The 21,835-nt window shown below is 27.9% G+C and overlaps 1 protein-coding gene across 1 annotated transcript in view; it reads left to right on the forward strand.

Annotated features, from left to right (window-relative positions):
- The first annotated feature begins 3,610 nt into the window (after positions 1–3,610).
- Positions 3,611–21,835, forward strand: part of LOC111637141 (fibronectin type-III domain-containing protein 3A-like) — a 39,979-nt gene continuing 21,754 nt past the window's right edge. The window contains exons 1-11 of the mRNA XM_023382564.1: positions 3,611–3,946; positions 5,865–5,959; positions 6,028–6,081; positions 6,211–6,335; positions 10,664–10,823; positions 10,920–11,006; positions 12,619–12,757; positions 12,849–12,914; positions 15,119–15,231; positions 17,741–17,846; positions 20,212–20,384. Of these exons, the coding sequence (XP_023238332.1) occupies positions 3,928–3,946; positions 5,865–5,959; positions 6,028–6,081; positions 6,211–6,335; positions 10,664–10,823; positions 10,920–11,006; positions 12,619–12,757; positions 12,849–12,914; positions 15,119–15,231; positions 17,741–17,846; positions 20,212–20,384 (1,137 nt within the window). The 5' untranslated portion in view covers positions 3,611–3,927. The remainder of the gene's footprint in view (positions 3,947–5,864; positions 5,960–6,027; positions 6,082–6,210; positions 6,336–10,663; positions 10,824–10,919; positions 11,007–12,618; positions 12,758–12,848; positions 12,915–15,118; positions 15,232–17,740; positions 17,847–20,211; positions 20,385–21,835) is intronic.

Here is a 21,835-nt window from a genome sequence, read left to right on the forward strand (position 1 = left end):
CACTGAGTGGTAAACAGAAATCTTCTTTTTCATCTGCATGTACCCAGTTTTGCTTGGGCTTTTGAGAAGGTAGGAGATTGGTGAAGTTGACTTAGGAGTGTGTGATGAAAACAATGGTCTTAGTAACTAAAATGTACATTTATTGACCTCTGTATTTACAATAATGAAACTGCCATACACAAAATAATTGCTTGGACTAAAGTTGACAGGAGGTGGGACCGCGACATGTTCGATCCATAGACATAACATTATATATTTGTCACTTTTCCACATCTGAATCATTGCACCTTTCTCACATCTCTCCAGTGGCATCATCATCTACAGGATAAGAGCTGTAATTTGATACCTGAATATATTTTTAGTCCCAGCTGTTTACTCAAATTAAGTTGGACATACTGAAACCCTCTTTCAGTTAATATATATATTATTTAACTTCCTATAAGAGAATTACATGTTTAAAATCTACTAATACACTGAACCTATCTTGAAATAATCAGTGTTAAAAACTTTTTATTCTAAATATATTATTGTATTTTACTACTGGAAATTGGATGTACTCTGTTAAGTTTTCATTTTTCTAAAATCAATAATAATGATGAATATACTCTTAATAATTTTACTGTTTATTATAATTTTAACAAATTGCATTCATTTGTTAAAAATATTTATTATTATTTGTTACATAGATTATTAGAATATGAAGTATAAAACTATTAAATATTTGAGGAAAAAATTGTAATTTATTTGATTTATTTTGATTAATTTATACATATTAAAAGTATATAACTTAAATACATGTAATGTATTTAAAACTTTTTTAAAATACATTTTATCCTTAGTGAAGTTATGATTTTATTTGAAATATAAAATTAACAGTAATTGATTTTGATACTATTAAATTTTAGTTATAGATGTTTTAGACAACTTTGTGTATCTCATGTTCTTCATCTTCTGAAAATCCTTTATCATATAAGGTTGAGAAATTTTTATGGTCGAAATCCATATGAAATATTAATTGGTGACATGACATCAGCTAGGACCCAACAGAAATAGCACCCCATTCTGAATTTCCAGATTGGAGTGAGGATTGAGATGGGTATAATTAGATAGTTTTTCATAAAAAACAATTTTTGTTAAGAAAATTTATCATCTGCCATTTACAAAAGAAATCAAACTTATCTTTTTTCACTTTCATGTATGTCATCCAATTGATAAGGGCCAGTAAGGCCAAAATGCATTTTGATTAATTTAATTAAATAGACTGGATGTGTAATAAGCTTGTTCATTAGTTATAGTAACTAAATAGTTTTTGTAATTTTCTGTTTTGCTCTTTACTGACCACACTTACATAATAATAAAAGGAGCATATTGCAGCAATTTAAAAGTTATTGTCTGTTGACTTTTATAGCTTTTAATTTATGTCTATTTCTTTTTGGTAATTGGGCTGCAATTTGAAAAAATTGTAGACCTATAAATTCCTACTGTCATCCATTTTCAAGATGGATGACAGCAGGAATTTATAGTTCTTAATCTTGAAAATGGAGTTAGATAGATGAAAGATGAGACCAGATATGGAAACTTTAGGAGCAGGAGGCCTCAATCAACTATATACAAACTTCCAATGCAATCTGGAATTAATGTTATTTCAATTCAAAAATTTTCTTCCTGAAAGGTGTTAGATAGATGAGCAGCACGACTTTGTTGTTAAAAGTATGATGTACAGGGCAAGACACTACGGTACTAATTTAAGGTGGAGAGCATGTATTTTAAAATTAAATAAATTTAAAATATGATTAAAAGTTGAAGCCCAGCCTTATGATAATGTCACAATAAGTAATTGTTTCTAAAACATTCATTTATCCCATAAAAATCATATGCAGTAATGAAGATACTTTTAATGTGGTAAAGATATTGGTTGAATGTAAAATAAATTTCAGGGTTGTGTAATGTCACTTTACTTAAAAATCCATATTGTATGCATTTCATGTGTCATGTATTACAATGTTTGATGATGTAAGTACACAAAACTAGCCACATTTAACTGCAGACAGCTGCTATTTACAAATTAGATGGAGAGTCAGAGAAGAAAGAGTGGTAGAAGTTTTCACTACAGTTATGGTTAACTCTCGGGATCCATTCTAAGAATACCTTTGAATTCTGATGTAAGCTGTTTGAGTGTTTGGAAAATTTTATATGACAATGGAATACAACCATTTCACAAAGCAATGCATCAGGAACTTTGCTATATTGATTTGCAAAATTGTTTTGAGTGCTGTCACTGAGTGGTAAACAGAAATCTTCTTTTTCATCACAAATTGTGGTTGAATGAAGTAATATTCAAAAGCAGTGAAGATGTCAATATCTTCAGCATTCATTATTGGACAGCAGAGAATGAGCACTAGCTTAGAGAAATGAACATTCAGCATGTGTGAAGCCATGATACAAGGTATGGTATCATTGGAGATCAAATAGTCAGTTCTTATTTTTTTGAAATGACTTTTAAATGGACAATGTTGTGCAGATTTTCTTGTTAATAAGCTTCCAGAATTTGCAGAAAATATGCTGCTGATGATAGATAATCAAAATTCCATTATGATAGTTGCCCAGTACATTTTACTTAGAATTATTTGTCAAATTTTGGATTGAAGGTTTGGATTGAAAATTGTGGATTGGAAGAAATGGCCCAGTATCATAGTCACCACAATTATCTAATTTAATATGCATTGACTGCTGGGTGAGGATTAAAGATATTGTGTTATCAGAGATGTCCTATAATGTATGGACAAGAAAACAATTTACAACAAATGAAAACATCTATCAGATTATCATTCAGGTTTTTCTGAATTATAGTCTGATAGATAATTAAAACTGAGGTTATCTATTCACAAGTTGTTTTCCAAGAAAGACTTCTAAAATGCTTAGAACAAAACACACACACTCAGTTCACATTAGCAACAACTTTAGTTATTGACTGTACATAAAACAAAAATTTTTTTTGCTATTTATTTTGTAAATGGTAGCAGATAATGAAAAGTTGTTTAACAAAAGTTATTTCTTATGAAGAGCTCTATTCAAATAGACTGGATTCAACTCCTCTTCCAATATGCAAATTCAGAGTTAGGCTCAGTTAGTTCTGTTTCTGCTGCATCCTGATTGACACTAATGTCACCAATCAATTCCTTTTATGAGCTTTGATTATAAGAAAAATTCTGTAACTTACTATGATGAACAGTTTTAAAGAAAAATATGGTGTGGGATGGTCTGAAACAATTCTGTGTATATATAATTGTACAGTAAAAGTAAAAAGTAATGACAACAGTAATGGAACACCTACATTTTTCTTTGTAAAGTTTAATAGGATCATTAAATATATTATTCCTGAAGATCACACACAAATATTTGGAATATTTATATGTGATCTTCAGGAAGAATGCTAAATATGGAATACTTCTTGCATTATTACTATTTGCTAAATATAAAGATTTTCTCTAGTTGTAACATATTTGTTTTGGAACTATTAGTTGTTTTTGCTCTTAATAAATTTTTTCTTATGTCTCATGACTTTGGTCATGACATTTTCTTGAATTTTAAGTTAAATTATTTTTGTATTTAAAGATGGAATAGATGAACCTGAACCAGTTCATTTTGTGTTTTTTTGTAAGTTTTCAAATGAATAATATATATAACAATCTATCAATTTAAAAGTTACAAAGAAAAATCTTTCCCCCATTACTACCACTGTATACTATTATGTCTATCACTATACATGCATACATACAACTGGGTATAAAATTATACAGTATAAACAAGATATCTTTTTATTTATCTTTTAAGAAAATATCTTTCTATTTTAAATATTTTTTAATGACTGAGATATTTTAACATGTGGTTAATGTTTGTAGTGTTCGAGCTGTATTGGAGGGAACAATGGGAAAATCTTCAATGTGTGAGTATTATTTTAATAGTATTATAGATGAGTATTATAGATGTTCAAGGGTGTCCAAAATGTTATACACTACACTTTATTTTTGATCAAAATTATTACTATTAATAAGAAATAATAGATGAACAAACTCAAAAGGCTGTATATTTAAGAATTGTTAATTTTTGTGATATTGCATGATGGTCAAAATGACTACAATTTTATTTCTGTTGCATATCTTCCTTGCACCCATAATGGCTGTCTAACTGTTCCTATTTGAAATAAACAATGTGTGTATTTTATTAGTTTTGTTCACTGTTGTTTATGAATTGTATGTCATTTATTTTATCTGTGGTTAACTTGACCATTATGCAACCTATGAACTATTTATTTGTGGTCATTTCAACCTTTTTTTTTCTACTTGATCTTTTTAATTTTGTGTGTGTGTGTGTGTGTGTGTGTGTATATATAGTATCTATTACATGTTATTTGATAACTGCATTATAATATATCTGGAAGAAAAGTTACATGTAAGGAGACACATTAGAAGAAAAAATTACAGAATCTTTAATTATAAAAGGGAATTCAATTTAAATTAGAAAAACTGGTTATACAGTTTTAATCATATTATTTTAAGATAGTTATATTAGCTTTTACAAAGAATACATTATGAAAAATCTGAAGTAATTTAATAATGTGTTCTAAAGTTAATAATGTTTGGGATTTTATGATCATTAATGTTAATATATTTTGTTATAAAATTAAAACTTTTATATTTTTAAAATTTCTTGGATAATTATTTTTATTAATTATGATAAGAATGAATTATATGATTATTAATAAAATACAGGTCAGCCACTGATTTTCTGGTATAAATTGATTTGAAAGTTTTACAGAATCAACTGAGGTCATATAATAACAACAATCAGTCCTGTAGTCAGAAGTAAATCATTTGAGAGACTAGAGGGGCTAGCTGAAAAAATTATGACAGATATTAAACCAAACAATTGCTGTAATTAATCAGGCTATTATTATTAATCAGAAATTAAGTAATTTGGTATGAGGTAATACCAAATTACTTAATTTCTAATTATTAATAATAGAAAAATAGTGGCCTGAATTGCTTTAGTATCAGTGCATCAGGCTTCAGAATGTTTATTGTCTATTTTTGACAGGTACTTCTTTCTTTTACAGTCTGCACTAGGCCTACTAACTATAGTCCAAGTGTTTAAAAAAGTAACAGTAGCCTAAGTTTACATGATGAAAGAGAAAGTATGTAATGGGACTACAAACTAAGATGGCTTAATTACTTCATAGCTCCCATAGCTACTGTTCTGATAGCAGTACTACAAATTATGAGGATCTTTTGATAAGTATGGTAAAAAAGCAAGTTAAAGAAAGATTTTTTTCCAAAAATCTCCATTGAGATTATGTTGAAAAATATGGCTAGACACTTTGTCCAGTGAGTTTCCAATTTTTTAATCCCATCAAAAAAGTACTTTTTGTCAAGGTTAAAAAATATGCATTGATGACAGCAATGTCATCCTTATTCAATGAGAATTTCTTCCCACTGAGCCAAATTTTTAAATTTGGGAACAGGTAGAAGTTGGATGGGGCCAAGTCTGGAGAATAGGGTGGATGAAGAATCAATTAAAAGAGTAATTTGTGTATTTTGAAAAAAATTGAATGAACTAAAAAATTACACAGAATAGAGACATCACCAGCTGCAATGTAGACAATTTGAGTGAATACACACTACAAATAAATATCACTGTTGTCATTCAGTAAACCAGTATAGTAGTTGCAGGAATTAGAAATTTCTTTCTAAAGAGGTGCCAGACTTTTGGTTGTTAATTAGAAAGTCAGTTGTGAACCTGTATTGATAAAAACATTCATTTAAAATGATAAGATTTAAATTTTGAAACAAATTTGAATTTTTTAGGTTCTACTTTCAAGACGAAATGTTGTGAACCAGATGCCCCACATCCTCCCAAACTTGTTTCAAGGACCAAAAACAGTATCATTTTAAAGTGGAATGTATGGAAATTTATTTATTTTTATTTATTTATTTATAATAATTAATTAATATTTAAAAATTTTTTTAGGCTTCTTCAGATAATGGTGCAAAGATCGTTAATTATATTTTAGAATATGATGAGGTAATATTTTTATGATAAAATTAAGTTTAATTTACTGAAAGTTTTTATCTATATTTTTATTATTTAATATTATATTTTAAAACGTTTTATCAATCTCATTTATAAATTTGTATTATAATTTTTTTGAAGGGAAAGGGAAATTCTGAATTCATTGAAATATTCAATGGTTTGCAGAAGAACTATAAAGTAACAAAGCTGAAAGTGTCAACATGTTACAGATTTAGGCTAGCTGCAGTTAATGAAATTGGAAAAAGGTAATTTTTAAAAATTTTATAGAAAAAAATATAATTATGACTGAATTGACTCTTAATAATTATAACCAGTGGTATACAGTCATTTACAAAAAGTTACTCACCCAGATAGAATTGTTGAATTAATGCAAAACTTGGCATACAGCTAATATGTAAAATATTACAGTTGTAAGGTGATTGTATGTTAGATAATGACATTAGATGGCCTTAAAATTGCTACCCCATTATTATATGAAAAAGCATTACAGAGGCTTAATGTTTAGAATTTTTGTTGTAATTTCTGTCTGGAGGTTTTCAAATGCCAGGCAGTGCAGTCAGATATTATGCACAGTTGATGGAATTTGAGAAAGGCCACATCTTTGCTTGAGGAAAGCAGAATGATTGTCTTCATGAATTGTCTACCATCTGGACTATTCTGACTGGTTGACTGAGGAAGTGTTACAAGTAGTGAATATATGAGGGTGCACCTAAATGGCAGACAGATCTGGATTTCTCAGACATCATCAGGAGAGATGATTTTCTGATTATGAGATAAGTGCAAACAACAGCAATGGCATTTTTGTCCTTCATTCAGAGGTAGGTGAAAGTTTTCCTACAGAATCCTGTTTCTTCCTATATCATTGACAAGTGACTTAGAGGCAAATGTGCATATAAGACAATTGCTATGCATTCTATCATTACCCCTCCAACATCATCTGCTTTGCAGTGGTGCCTGCAAGGTACTAAAGATTTCTTTAAATTATTTTGTTATTCCTCAGGATATTACACCTTTGCTATGATACTGCAATCACTTATCATTGTCGTTACATTTGCACTAATAGTTTTGTTCAATTTCAATGCCTTTTCTGTGTGTAAGGCTGGAGTCACACTTACAGAAAAACATTAGTGAAAACGTAAACTGAATGCCAAATCCAGAAAAATTTTACATCTCTGACGTGTAAATTTTCTAGAAAATCGACTCGAGAGGTGCTCAGTGGAAAATTTTTTCTGGCCGTAAGGTGTAGATGTTGACCAATCAGATCCCTGGAAGTGATGACATGTTTATGTCACTGATGTTGCTGCTATGCTGAAAATGAGAAATTGCATGAGCTGCCCAATGGCCATATTGACACATGTTGATAGTTGCGTTGATGCTTCAAAATCATGGAAGCTCAGAAAGAAAAAAGTTAAAGGTAACCGAGAACCATGTTTAGCTTGAAATGGTGGGTGCTGGAATGAATGTAGATGAAGTGCTGCTAGTAATATGACTGACATTAGATGGTGAAGAAGTTTGTTATTCTTTTTATTCCATTTTTCTTTTCTTTTATGATTTTACGTGCGAAACATGGAATTCATACTGAACAGAAAATTGCCATTACGGTTACATTAGCTTTTTTTTTTTCTGTGACTCACATTAGCTTTTTTTTTTTTTTTTTCACTGAATGTGTGTGTAAACTTATGTAAACAACTTTGCCAATCTAAGATATTTATTTAAAACTAATTTGACTTTACAGTTTAAATATTATTGGTAAATATGTATAGGATATTTAAGATTTTTTTTATTTTTGAAGGTTTTTCCATTAATATCTTTATTTTAATAAATAACAGGAAAATATAATTGAAGAATAGTATAATTCTCTTAATTTTTTTCTATATTTTTTATCACATGTAATTACAAAAAACTTTAATGATATATTAAAACTTGAATTTTATAAACTGTTAAGTAGAAAATTTGAAATAATAGCCATTATATTGATAGTAATTATTCATTCAGTTTATTATAGTTTAATAAATAGGACATTGTGCAATTTTGTTGTATTATGATAGAATTGAGGAGGAGCCAGAAAGAAAGATGTGATCTTTGCACTTGCTGCCCACTCAGAGGCTATTCTTGCACTGGCAGGCACAGAGAGACAATCCTTGCACTAGCCAACATGGAGAGGCTGTAAAGTATTATATTATTTTTACAACGATTAGCAACACGACTGTGTGCCGGAAATAGCCGTTACCTAATGGTACTTTACGCAGATTTGCGTTAATGTGCCAGGCCTGGACTTTAAGCATGCACCGAATTAAACAATGACAAAATTAGTAAAAAAAAATAATTCAATATCTAATAAAGTTCTAGTAATAACTATATACAAAATTTAGTAAAAATCAAATAACAATTTATTCAACGTAAATCAATAAGAATCAACCCGACAAAACTCAAATCAATCTATATTCTAACTTAATTCTATTCCCCTTTGGAATTTGACAAAATTTCAAAGACTTAACTTATATACAATAATTCTTATGAATTAAAGGTCCTAATCATCACTTCAATATACTAGGAATGTTTTTCCTCAACTCTCAAGACTTTCTCTAATCTTTGATCTACAAATTGAATAACTTCAAAATCGCCTTGTAACTATTTTTTCCTATTGGACACCTCTCTCGTTTGCTGCTACGAAGCTCACCAACGCTCGTTGCTAACAGAAGCTCACCTTGTCTATTTTCACTTGAGGTTCGGTCTTTATACTGTGAGGTGATGTCACAATTCTGAGTGCAATCATTCCTTTCATTTACATACTTATTGCTAACAATAAATTTTTCTTGTTTGTCTGGCAGCCTATTTTCCGACAATACTCGCTAACCTTTTACATTATTCTTCTTGACAATTTTCGGGATGTTTATTCTTTAAGGTTTAGCAAGTTCCTAAGTTGTGCTTGTGGGGTCTCCCCCCTTTTCTCGGTGTGGAATTACTTTTTTCCGCTCGGGAGCACAAGTGTGCGCGAATTTTTTTCTACGGTGCTTTTCTCTCGTCAGTGAGTTGGTTTCTCTTCTATTTTCAAAGTTTTAAGGTGAGTAGTGAGGAAATCTTTGTCCTAACAAAACATAAGCTCCAAACAAAATAGAATAAAAAGCAAAATAAAAATTAAATAAAAATAACGCTTGGACTTGGTTCCTTACAAGGCAATCCAAAACAAAGTATCAAAAATTGGCATCAATCACTTTGTCCTTGTGTTTTATTTATTTTCTTTTTGTTAGCCACACACAATGTTGGTTTTTTTTATTTTTTCCTCTAAATTCTGTTAGGCATGCTAAATTTTATCAGGAAGCAGAGACATTGTCACTTTGATCCTACTGTATCTTGAAAACAAAGTTAGGGATCACAATTTTTATTATATATTTGGATTTCTCATTGCAGATCAGTGAAAAATGGCAAAGTTTTGTCAAAATCAAGCCATCAAATTTTGAAAACAAACTCAATCCTGTAAGCCTGTAGAAAACATGCTAGTGACCTTGGGACATCTCCCAACAAAGTTGTGCAATATTGCTTTGTTGCGTGTGCTCATGCTAAGATCTTATATCTCAAAAATGAAGTCATGATCCCCATTTTTTATTACATTTTTGGATTCTTCATTCCAATTAATGAAAAATGGCAAAGTTTAATCAAAGTTAATCAATGAAATTTTGAGATTGAATGCAATTTAAGCTGTACAGAAGAGGCTTCTCTAATGCTCCACCTCAATAATTTTTAATATTTCATGTTTTTGTATATAAGGATGTATACTTAAGTAAATATCAGCGTGTATACCTATCATTCCTGATTATTTGTTTTTCTACGAGTAGTAGTGCTCAAAGTCAGCCTTCACCACCTGTATTAAAAGATGCATCTATTAATAGACTTTCGTTAGAGTGGGAGTAAATATCAGTATACACCATATTAGCATATAATGCAAAGATGACACTTTTTAATACTCTTGTGGATTTGGCCAGGCCAACAGTGAGGATGGGCTTATCTGGGACAGATTGCCTATGAAAAATTTCTAGGCTTGTACAGTACACGTGGATTCGATCTCAAGTTCAGAGTAGAAGGCTGACTCTTTAACTGTCTTGGTCATCTGGTTGTCATGTTTTAATAATTAAATACAGAATGAGTAACAACAAATCAACAATATATTTGAAAAACGTAAATATAATGAATACTTTGTAATGTCTTTTAGAGTATAGGGTATTTATATACAAAGCATGTTTTGCTTGTATTTTTTATATAATTGTAACAGATTAATCTAAATTTAAATTTATATTTCTAATTGAAATACAAATTTAGATTAATCTGTTACAATTACATAAAAAATACAATCTGGTAAGATTTAAAAATTTTTGATGATGATAAATATTCAAGTATCAAAAGATAACTTCTATGCCAAAATTTCAATAAAATAAGTTACAAAATGTTTGCAAATATTTGCTAATGGCTTCATTATAAAATATTGGTTGAAATAATTTTTATATATAATGATGTGTTTATTTAATTGTATTTTAATATATATATATATATTTATTTTTTTTTTTAATACTTGCAGTGATTATAGCGAAATTATTTGTTTTTCTACGAGTGGTAGTGCTCCAAGTCAGCCTTCACCACCTGTATTAAAAGATGCATTTATCGATCGGCTTTCGCTAGAGTGGGAGAAAAGGCCATTTGATGAAGAATTTACTCTTCAAGTTGAAGATGAAACTGCTGTGAGTAATGATGTGCATTTTTAAATTTAAATAAGAATTTTTTTTAATGCTTATGAAAATGAAAAAAATGCGTATCAATTTTTGTTACTAATTTAGGAAGTTGGTTTCCTTCCTGTATGTAATACTGCAGAAAATGCATTTGTGTGTACAAATTTAAAGAAGAACAGCAAATATAAATTTAGAGTAAGTAAATATTTTCATACTGGAAAGCTATATAAAATCATTTTAATGGAAAAATTTTTAATGTAAATTTTTCAATGAATTGAAATTACATTGATATATTCAGCTAGTCCCATTTAGGACCATTTATACTTTACAAGAGCTCAAACTAATACAGTAAGCTCTTGGTAACTTGAAGTGGAAGGGAGAGAGAATTTGTTAAAAAATTTAGTTCTCAAAATTTGTTGGTTTGTGTTTAAGAATAAGATTGTTACTTTAGGCATGAAACATCATTAAAATTTTGTATTTTATGTTGGAGGCATAATTTTATACAATAGTAATATTTGTGATATTGTCTATTCCCTCAAAAATGCAAAGAAAGCACATAAAATTAGACATTAAATAAAGTTAAATCCAGATCTTAAATTTTGAGTTTGTGAAATGTGATGTCAAAACTATTTCAATTTATAGAAACACAGAATGCATTGAATCTGTAGGAGTTAAGTCAAAACAGAAATAAAATTAAAAGTTAAGGAAGTTTAACTCATTAGGATTCTATTGTATATTCAAAAAGATATTTTAATGTTCAAATAATTGATTGCATGTGCTAATTGTATGATACAGCAATAAAATGTTAAATATAAATGCTAATGATACTGCAATAAATATATAATTTATATAGCATTAGCTAGTAAGTTTTTATATCATTAACTATAATTTAGATTAGTACCCACTATTGTAATAAAGTTAAAATAACTTAATTTTTATTTGCTTAATTTATTATTAGCAACAAAAATAAAATCAATTGTGAAAATTGCAATGCTTTCACAGTACAATTTTTGGTGTCTTCAAATATGTTTATCGTCCTGTATGTTTCTGAGGTTTTGTGCTAATAAAATACCATAATACCAGTATTGTATGGTATATAAGATACAATCTCATTTCAGCACAGAATATTTAGGAAAAAATATTTAATGTATTCACGCCATCCCATGCTTTTGGCATTTAGCTCCAAAATTATTACTGTATTCTGGTTAAAAAAGTTAGAATGAATGATTATTTATCAGGAAAACGAGAGTTTAAAATAAGTTGTGTCCAATTAAAATTTACCATTAAAATATTTAACATGAATACATGTAAAAGCTGCTTTGCTGTAGCAAAATAGTAATAAAAATGATATGTTTAAGTATTAACATTTTTATTCAATAGTTTGGCTAAGTAGATGTTACTTATAGCCTACTGAGATTTCATTAGCCTATGGAAGATTATAACTTCACTTATAAAATGGCAAGACAATTTTTTTTTTAAATGACAAGAAGTACTGGCTAGTAGTAAGATTCTCTTCATAAATCTGGGACTACCTACATGTCCATGGTTTCTGGACGATAAAATTTTTTCAATTATTATTTTAAATGTCAACAATATTTTATATAAAAACTAAATTTGTTTCATATTTAAGCATTACAAAAATTTAATATATATTTTTAATACATATATTTTTTTTTCACAAAAAGCTACACTTTCTCTGGAATGTTAATTTTATCATGTGTTTTAATTTGTATCAATTTTATAATTTGTCCTAAATTAATGTAGATTATAGATTTTTATATTATGAATATTTTAAAACTTGTTATAGCTATGTGCTACTAATGAAGATGGTAGTAGTCCATGGAGCAAAACTGTTACATATTGTACTATACCAGACAGACCATGTAGACCTACACATCTTCAAACAAAAGGTCATATTGGCCATAGTTCTTTTCATGTAGTTTGGGGTGAGTGATTTATTTGCAGAATATTTAAATTTATTGAAAAAATTTAACACACATTTTACTAAGTTTGTTTTTTCAATTATGCATTTAACAGATCCACCTATGGATGATGGTGGTTCACCCATTACTGCATATGTGCTAGAAGTAGATGCTGGAAAAGGTATTTGATTTTTATGACATAAATCTTTGTAACTGATATTTTATATGTAGTAACTTATAGATAAAAGTAACATTAGTTTTTTATTGCTTTGTTTTAATATGCTTTTTGTATCCTAAAGCAGTTTTGTTCATTTGGTACCCACTGATTAAATCTGCCTTATACATTTTTCACTATAATCCACTTATAATAGATATTTATGGGTTTTAGAAATGGGTTATCATAATTAAAACAAATAAATGAACAAAAATGAGCATTATATATGCAAAATATATTCTTTTGTTTTTGAAATATTTAATATTTTTGTCTATTACATATGTTAAAATGAAAACATTTATGGAGAAGACGTATTAGTGTGTGATATTAAAAGGTTATTAATTTTCATCAGGTGAAATCGATTCTATAGTCAGGAAAGATTTTTCTTAGCTTAAAATTAAAAAAAAAACATTTTAGTTCATTATAATTTGTGTTGTAGTCAGTGTAACATTTTTTTATTATTTTCAAACTAAAAATAAAAAAAGAGCATTCATAAATTGTAATTTTCCAATATTTTTGGTATCTTAACATAATATATTGGGTTGTTTGGAAAGTAATTTTGTTTTTTTCTGTAGAAAAAAAAACATTGTTTTTATAATAAATAAATATTTTATTGAATTATATATCAACCATTTTGGTCAAATACCTATTGTCATCGTTTCTGGTAGTAGCATGATTTCAAATTCATAAAAGTTTTGATCATTGCTTACAAAAACCTGATCCAAGTGATTTTTGACATTATCATTTCAAGTAAATGTCTTACAGTTAAAAAAAAAATTTGTATAGACCAGAACAAGCAATAATCTGAGTGTGCTCGATCTGGCAAATATGGTTGGTGTGATAGCACGTTTTATCTAAGTTATAACAGTTTCTGACGAGTTACCAAACTTGTGTGTGAAATTTGACATTATCGTGGTAAAACACTAAACCTGTTTTGTTGATCAATTCTGGCCACCTTTTCTGTTTGATGATATTATTCAATTTGTTTACTCGATGGCAGTACACTTTCGAATGAATTGTTAAATTGTCTGGTATAAGCTCCAAAAAAAAATTTCCTTAAAATCCCACCAAAGAGAGCATCTCTCTTTAAGAACACGTGGAATCCATATATCAAGCTTTGAAACAAAACCAATTTGTTTCAAGTAATCATAAACAGTTCAATTTGACAAATTTAATCTCTTAGTGATTTCACATGTTGTTATTCGGCAGTTTGCTTCAATCGGACCTTTATTTTGTTTTCATTGGCTTCAACTGGCCATCCAGAACGTGGTGCATCTTCAATATTGAAATTGCCAGAACAAAATTCTGTAAACCAGTTTTGACACTGTTGTTCTGTCAATACATCTTCTCCATACGTGTCACACAATTTTTTTCTCGCTTGAACAGCATTCTTACCTTTTTGGTAATAAAAGAGCAAAATATGCCGAAAATGCTACTTTTGATCTTCCATATTCTTGGGAGACAAAAAAAATAAACAATTGCACAAAATCAAACAAAATTTTTTACAAATAAGCCTTAAAATGCTAGCTGTAAAAATATATAATGATAATATGGTTTAGAATGAAAATGGCGGGAAAAATACAACTAATTCATCTAGTGGTAAAAAAAACAAAATTACTTTTCGAGCAATCCAATATATTAAATTTTAGTTCAAAAGAAAAGAATATTGTAATATATGAAATAGTAAGAATTTATAAAAAAATAATTTAATATGCAATTATTCATGAAATTTAAAATATTTAAAGGTTATAAAATTAACTATATTGACTACTTACTATTTATATAAATCAGTTCAAATTACTTCATACTAGACTATACTATTGTTATCACTATAATAACTATGTTATAATTTATTTACTTAAAATAATTATAAAATTTTTCAAGAAAATACTATAGATTCTTTAATTTTTAATATTATTTCTGAAACATTAACAAATTTCAAGGAATGTTTGGTTGACATCAATAGTAAATCTTAATAGCTGATAAAAAAATACATATGCCTTTTTTTTAAATCAGTTATTATGTATTTTAGACAATACATATTACATTTGAATTATCATTTCCTTATAACATGTACAATTACAATTTAAATTAATGATTAATAATATAATTTATTATAATCTTAAAGAAATTTGTATATACTAAAATTGAATAAACTATTATATTTGTAGGTTTTGAAAAAAGATTTAATGGGTTGCAGACAGAATATGTTCTTGAGAATCTTCAACCTGGTACCACATACTCTTTAAGGGTTGCCTGCCAAAATGCAAGAGGACAAAGTGAAGTATGTTTGTAAATTTTATTCTATTTAAATTACAAATGGAGAATAATGTGATATAAAAAAAAAGTGATATAAAGTAATAATGTGATATTAAAAAAAGTTAACATTCTAGTTAAAACTGATTATTAGATATTATCAGGAAAAATCAGTTTTAAATAATTAGATATTGCAAGGAGATTGCAATTTTTAACTAGAAGTCTATTTTTACAAATGCATTATATAAATATGAGTAAACTTTTATTAATATTTTGAATATTATTTAACCTCTAACAGTGAAATATTCTTAATGTTTTAGTAAAGCTAAATTTTAGCTTTCTGAAATTAAATATTTTTCAATGTCTCTTTAATTTCTTAATTAAAAATTTCAGAATTAAAAATAAATTGAACTTTTGGTAGTGCCTCACAATTACTATAATTGTGAGCATGCATACTTTTGAACATTTTTTATACTTTTTTGAACATGTGTTATATGCCTGTTTTTGGATGGATTAGAACAAACTGTCTCAAAATATTGGAGTATGTAGGTGAATGCTATCAGAATTTTTAAATGACACAACATAAACAATGAATCAATATGCATTCTGTATTAAACTTTACTGAAATATTTACTTTACTTAAAGAAACATGTAGTAATGACATGTTGTGTAAGCAAGTGGCCTAAATGTGTTCAAGAAGACTGTGAAAGCAAAAGAAAATTCCAGGTAGACCAGCTCATGAACTGCAAGAAATAAAACTGATTTTCTCAGTTCACAAAGAGATCAAGAAAGACCATAGACAATCAATAGGTTATCTTATTGATATTTTGGAAATTTTGCATGGTTCTGTGCACACTATTCTTCATGATGACTTAAAAATACATTAGTCTGTTCTCACATTATTCTGAAGAAGTTAACAAATGAGTGATGTGAAGAACAGGCCCTCAGCAAGGAACTGATTGACAAACCTAGATATCTTAAATAAAATTATTGATTACTGGCATTGAAAACCCAGAGTTTCTTGTATGATCTATGGAGGAAATGAGCATCATCAACATTCATTAACAAATTGACTTCTTAATCAAGGCAGAAAAATTTCATCTTGACAGATCCAAGAGGAAAACAATGCCTGTAGTTTTTTTATGTGAAAAGCCTAGTGTTTTAGGAGTTTGTTTGTGTTGGTAGATTCATTAACAAGGAGTCCTATATTGACATTCTTGGTTAGCTCCATGATGCAGTAAGTGTGCTCTGTGCTCATCTGTAGCAAGCAAAAAGCTAGGTTCTCCATTGTGACAATGCCCTAGTGCACTAAACTTTTCTAGTGAAAATCTGGCAGAACAACAGATGCCTGTATTTCCACAGCCTCCTTAAATGCCAGACTTCATTCTTGCAGACTATCATGTTTTCACCAAAATAAAGGCTCAGTGATTGACCACTAAAAATTGACCACTGAAGGGTCAATGATTAAAATTAATAGAAGAGGTGAAAAATGCTACAACAATTGAAGTAATGCAGAATTGGTTACAATATTGCTTTAATATTAATAAATAGTATGAATGTTAGCAAAAATGTGTAGCTGCAGAACATGCTTATTTTGAAGACAGTCTTTTATAAATACTTACATACTATTGACATAATACGTCATATTAAAGGTTTGATTATTTTTCACTTTACTGTGACCAGAGGGTTGGCACCTCTGATGCCCTGTCAGGAATGACACCACTGTGTTCTGATGGATGTGGAAGCCATGACAGCGAATCGGTTTGGATTAGAGTAGGTCACGCGAGCAGCCGTGAGTGAGCCATCAGATTCAGGATGGAGATAGCAGATAGGAAGTGACTAATGCAGAGACGAGGTTAACAAAACAGATAACTGTTTATTTGTAAAGGAAAATACATTTTATATCATTAAATGAGTTATAATAAATTGAACTAAAGTAGATCTAGATACCTCTGTTTCTCAAGAGAGAGTTTACATGAGGTTCATGTGGGATAAATACCTGCATTGATTCTTGATTTGACAAAATTGATTCTTGATTCGAGGTTGTGATTAGGATCTTGAGGGTTTGGATTTGGGTCAATCAGGACTGGTCTGGATCAAAAGGTTGTTCTTCTAGGCACAGTTGAGGGGATGATTGGCACTGACACAGGAAAAAGGTGATGACTTTAATCCAAGAGGGACTGACGACAACTGCCTAAACTTGCAGTTTCTTGCTATATTGAACTGATATGAAATTGAGACACTAGGTCAGAAGGTTATGAGAAAGCATCGCTTTTACTGCTGAGAACTTAACAAATGATTTACTCCCAGGTGTTAAAGTTGACAGTTATCTGACAAAATTTTATTGTGAAGATATTGTGTTATGATTTAGTTGTGTAAATAAATTACTTAGTTCAGAGTCTCGCACTACCCCCACAAAAAAAAAACAAACTCGGAAAATTTAATTTTTGATTATAATTTATTTTAGTAAGTATATTAATTTTGAAAACTTTGTTATATTTGATTTTTATGAAAGATTGTTTTTATATTATTTTTAGTATTCTGACTCAAAGAATATTACAACAGCCATAACTTATCCAGACAAGTGTCAAAATCTTAAAGTACATGGTAAAGCGAAAACCCATTATTGTCAATTAGAATGGGGTAAGTAGCAAAAAGGTTATAATGTAAAATTAGCTGTAAAATAATTGAAGTTTGAATATTCTAATAGTTTATAAAATTGTCAATTGCTGATGTATATGAATTCCATATACAGACAAATTAATTTAATTAATATAAACCTCGACATTAATAAAATTTAAATATTTATTCTTGATAGATTGTAAAAAATGAATAAAAAACAGAAAATAAAAAGTATTTCTAGCATATATTTAAATATCTGTAATTAATATTTTAAGAATTAAAATTTTATACCAAAAATAAAGTTTTACAATTTATATAAATAAGTTTAGTTATTAGAATTTATTCATGTAAATTATAAGTCAAACATGAGAATGAGCCTTCAAAAGGACTGAAATTATATTAAAAATTAGTTCCCAATGTAGGAAAAAATCTTGGGAAATTAAAGTTGTTTATTATAATGGAGAATTACAGTTGCTTTGAAGGACTTTGTATTGATTTTAAATTACAGTAGTATATATTATAAATTTGTTTTAATTATTGATGTTTTAATTGTCCAGTTTTACTGATGATTATTGTAAACAAAATGTAAATAGTCAATAAAATCATAAATACCATCTATTTTTATTTTATTAAGATTATAAATTTCTAAGAATTAAAATATATTTTAAATAATATATTTAACTTTTAGAAGTCTTTAACAGAATAGTAATCAATCATTTGTAAATTTCTTATGTTAGCTATTTTTGTAAACACTAAAATTATTTGGCACATAATAATAGTAAATGAATTGCAAGAATAGTTACAAAATTATCATAGTTTTAACATTTTATTTAAAAATATTTCATTTTAAAATAGTAAAAATAATATTTTGTATACTATTGAAAAAATGCTCTATTAATTATTCAAATATAACTTGAGAATGATTATAGTTTTAGCTGAAAACGTTAGTTTATTGGAATAAATTTTGCTGGATAAAGATGTATGTGTACTTTTAAATGAAATTTATTTGTAAAGATAATTTAAATCCGTCATTTCTTAAACTATGGAAAAGATCTTTATCCATGAATAAGATAGCAGTAACATTCTTACATATAATTGTTGTAATTATTTCATTATCAAATCTTAATCTGTAACAGGAATAAGAATGAAATAATTGCATTAAACAAATGATACTTCTGGATTTTGATTGGGTCATAATATGGCTAATTAATTATTAAGATATTTCATAATTTGGACTAAAAGCATGCATTTAATTATTAAATTAATTAATTTTAGAATATTTTTGAAGTAAAAGATTAATCTGGGGAGGGATTTGAACTTGCAACTTCTGCAATTACTTTACAAGATATAGCCATAAAGGTTATTTGCCATGCAGCGAGTGACTTGTATTGTTGTAACTTTTAAATTAATTGTTCTGCAATAAAGATCGGATAGAGGTCTGAGTAGTGTAATTGGCAATGCATCTGCACAGTAGGCGAAAGTTGTGGGTTCAAGTCATGTTTCAGATTGGTCTTTTCTTCAAGAATATTCTTAATTAATTTCTAATTATCAAGTTTAATACAAGATGGCAGCTTAACTGCATACCTTTACTCCAAATTATGTAATATCTTTATAATAATTAGTCATTTTATAGCCAATTAAAATTTGGCAATATCCTTTGTTTATAATTATATGTTGAGTTTGATTTTATATGTAATTAGTAAAGTTATCTAGGTACTAAAAATCATAAGTTTTATGTAAATAATAACTTATGATTTTTATTGCCTAGATATTCTAGCTTTAGTAATTATATATATGTATGTTTGTTTGCTTATTTATTTATGAGTATACAATTATATTTTATAGAGCATTTATTATGCAGGAATTTTTATTTGGATATTTTCAATTTAAAATTTTTAACAAACATTAATACAGTAGAGCGTCGTTTATCCGAAAGCTGGTTATCTGAAACGTCCGTTATCCTAAAGCATTCCAGTCGGCAAATTTAAATTTTCGCTAGTGCTGTGGCACTGCAATCTTCGGCTATTTCTCAGGCTACTCAAATATTTTATGTTTTTGATACTAAATTAACATCTGAAGTATAATGTTTTATTGTTTTTATATTTTTCAATAAATTTATTTTGTTTGTACAAAATAAAAAAATAATTTTTAACGATACAATAGTCTTCATTAGGCTTAACATCGACGAAAATTCAACGCGAAGCGACACGCAACATAGAAAAATGTCAAAATGGGATAAATTAATATATTTTTTCGTACATGATTCGTTATCCGAAAAATAAGTTATTCAAACTACCCCAGTCCCCAATTGATTCGGATAAATGACGCTCTACTGTATTTTTTATTTTTATTAAATTTAATATTTTATTCAAAACTTTATTTTTAGCACCACCAAATTTTAATGGTGGTTCTCCTGTCTCTCAATATGAAGTTCAGATGTTAACTTCAGATGGTTCCAGCAAACAAGTTTATGTTGGATTTGACTCGATGTGTACCATAGCTGGTCTATTGCCAAATACTATATATATGTTTAAAGTACGAGCCTTTAATAAAACAGGAGTAAGTTTTTACTTTATTTTAAGCATAATATTTACATACAATAAACATATGTATATACTTTTATATTTATATTAGCAGATAAAAGACAATGAGGAATGGTGAAATTTTATACATAAATTATATAATGTAGTGAATAAGAAATTAAAAATAATTAATTTTCAATTAAATTATTATATCAAACATCCACTCTGTTTTTCAACAACTGTTTTAAATATTAATATTGTATTATTATTTTTTAAAATCCATAATTCTTGCATTCATGTTTTTTTGAATAATGGATTTATATGTATTAATATATTTACCTTAACATGTACTGTACATACAAAATTTACATATACAGTATTTAAATTATTGCATTAACATTTAATAATTTTTTCTATAATTCTACTATTATAGAATTCTACTTAAATTCTTTTGAATTCTTGCAATATTATTCAACGTTTTACCTTATTGTTAGTCTGAAGTCGTCTGTATCATTTGGGAGTTTTCTTCTATAATAGTTATAAGTGTATTATGAATTCAACTAGGTAGATCATTAGGCTTTGTAGTCTAGACAATCTTAAAATTTTCAAACTGTCTTTATCTACTAGTGTTAAGATTCCTGCTGATGCTTCATAGTTGCCATAATAATTTGGAATATTAAATTTTTACTATATTACTTTCCAAACAAATGATTTGATGTTATTAAGCAGAAAGATATTCTTGGCATGTAAAGATACATCATTATGAATGAAACTGATATTAGTGAAATGAATTGAATTTACTATGTCACTGTTTGTAATATTTATGAAATTTGAAAGAACATGTTTTGAAATTATATTTTCTTTTTAAGATCTTGTAAATTAAAATACTCCATTTACATTATTTATTTATGTTATATGAAAGTATAAGTTATAAATTGTAAAAAAGCCAATAATTATTTGCATGTTGCTGTTCCTTTGCATATAATTTTTGTTTACTGATTATCAAAGAAGACATGAGCTTAAGCAATTTTATTTTATGTTTTTGAAATATTTTGAAGCTGAAGCCACAAAGATGCTTTAAAAACATTTTCTTTGTTTATGTTGTCTTATTATTATTAATTATCAGTCAATCTTTATTTGATATAATGAGTGTTATTACAAAGGGGGTTAAAAAAATTGTTATTTTAAGCTTGATACTTGAACAAAGAAATTATATAATTTATACAAAGTCAGCATTGCTAACTTTGTATAAATTACAGGTAACCCCCGTATAACACGGTAGTTATGTTCCAAAAAATTGCCGTGTTATGCGAATCCGTGTTATGCGAAACAAAGAACTGGTACGAAAAGGAGGGTTAGATTTCGAAAATTAAAAAACATGCTACTATATTTTCATAATTAAGATAAATATCTTCATTAAAATTTTTTTAAGTGATACATATTAATATAAATTAAACAATGTTTTCTTCGTCATCACTAAAAACACTA

Source organism: Centruroides sculpturatus, unplaced genomic scaffold, assembly GCF_000671375.1.
Source record: "Centruroides sculpturatus isolate CEXI.00-Female unplaced genomic scaffold, Cexi_2.0 scaffold877, whole genome shotgun sequence".
NCBI classification, from domain to species: domain Eukaryota; kingdom Metazoa; phylum Arthropoda; class Arachnida; order Scorpiones; family Buthidae; genus Centruroides; species Centruroides sculpturatus.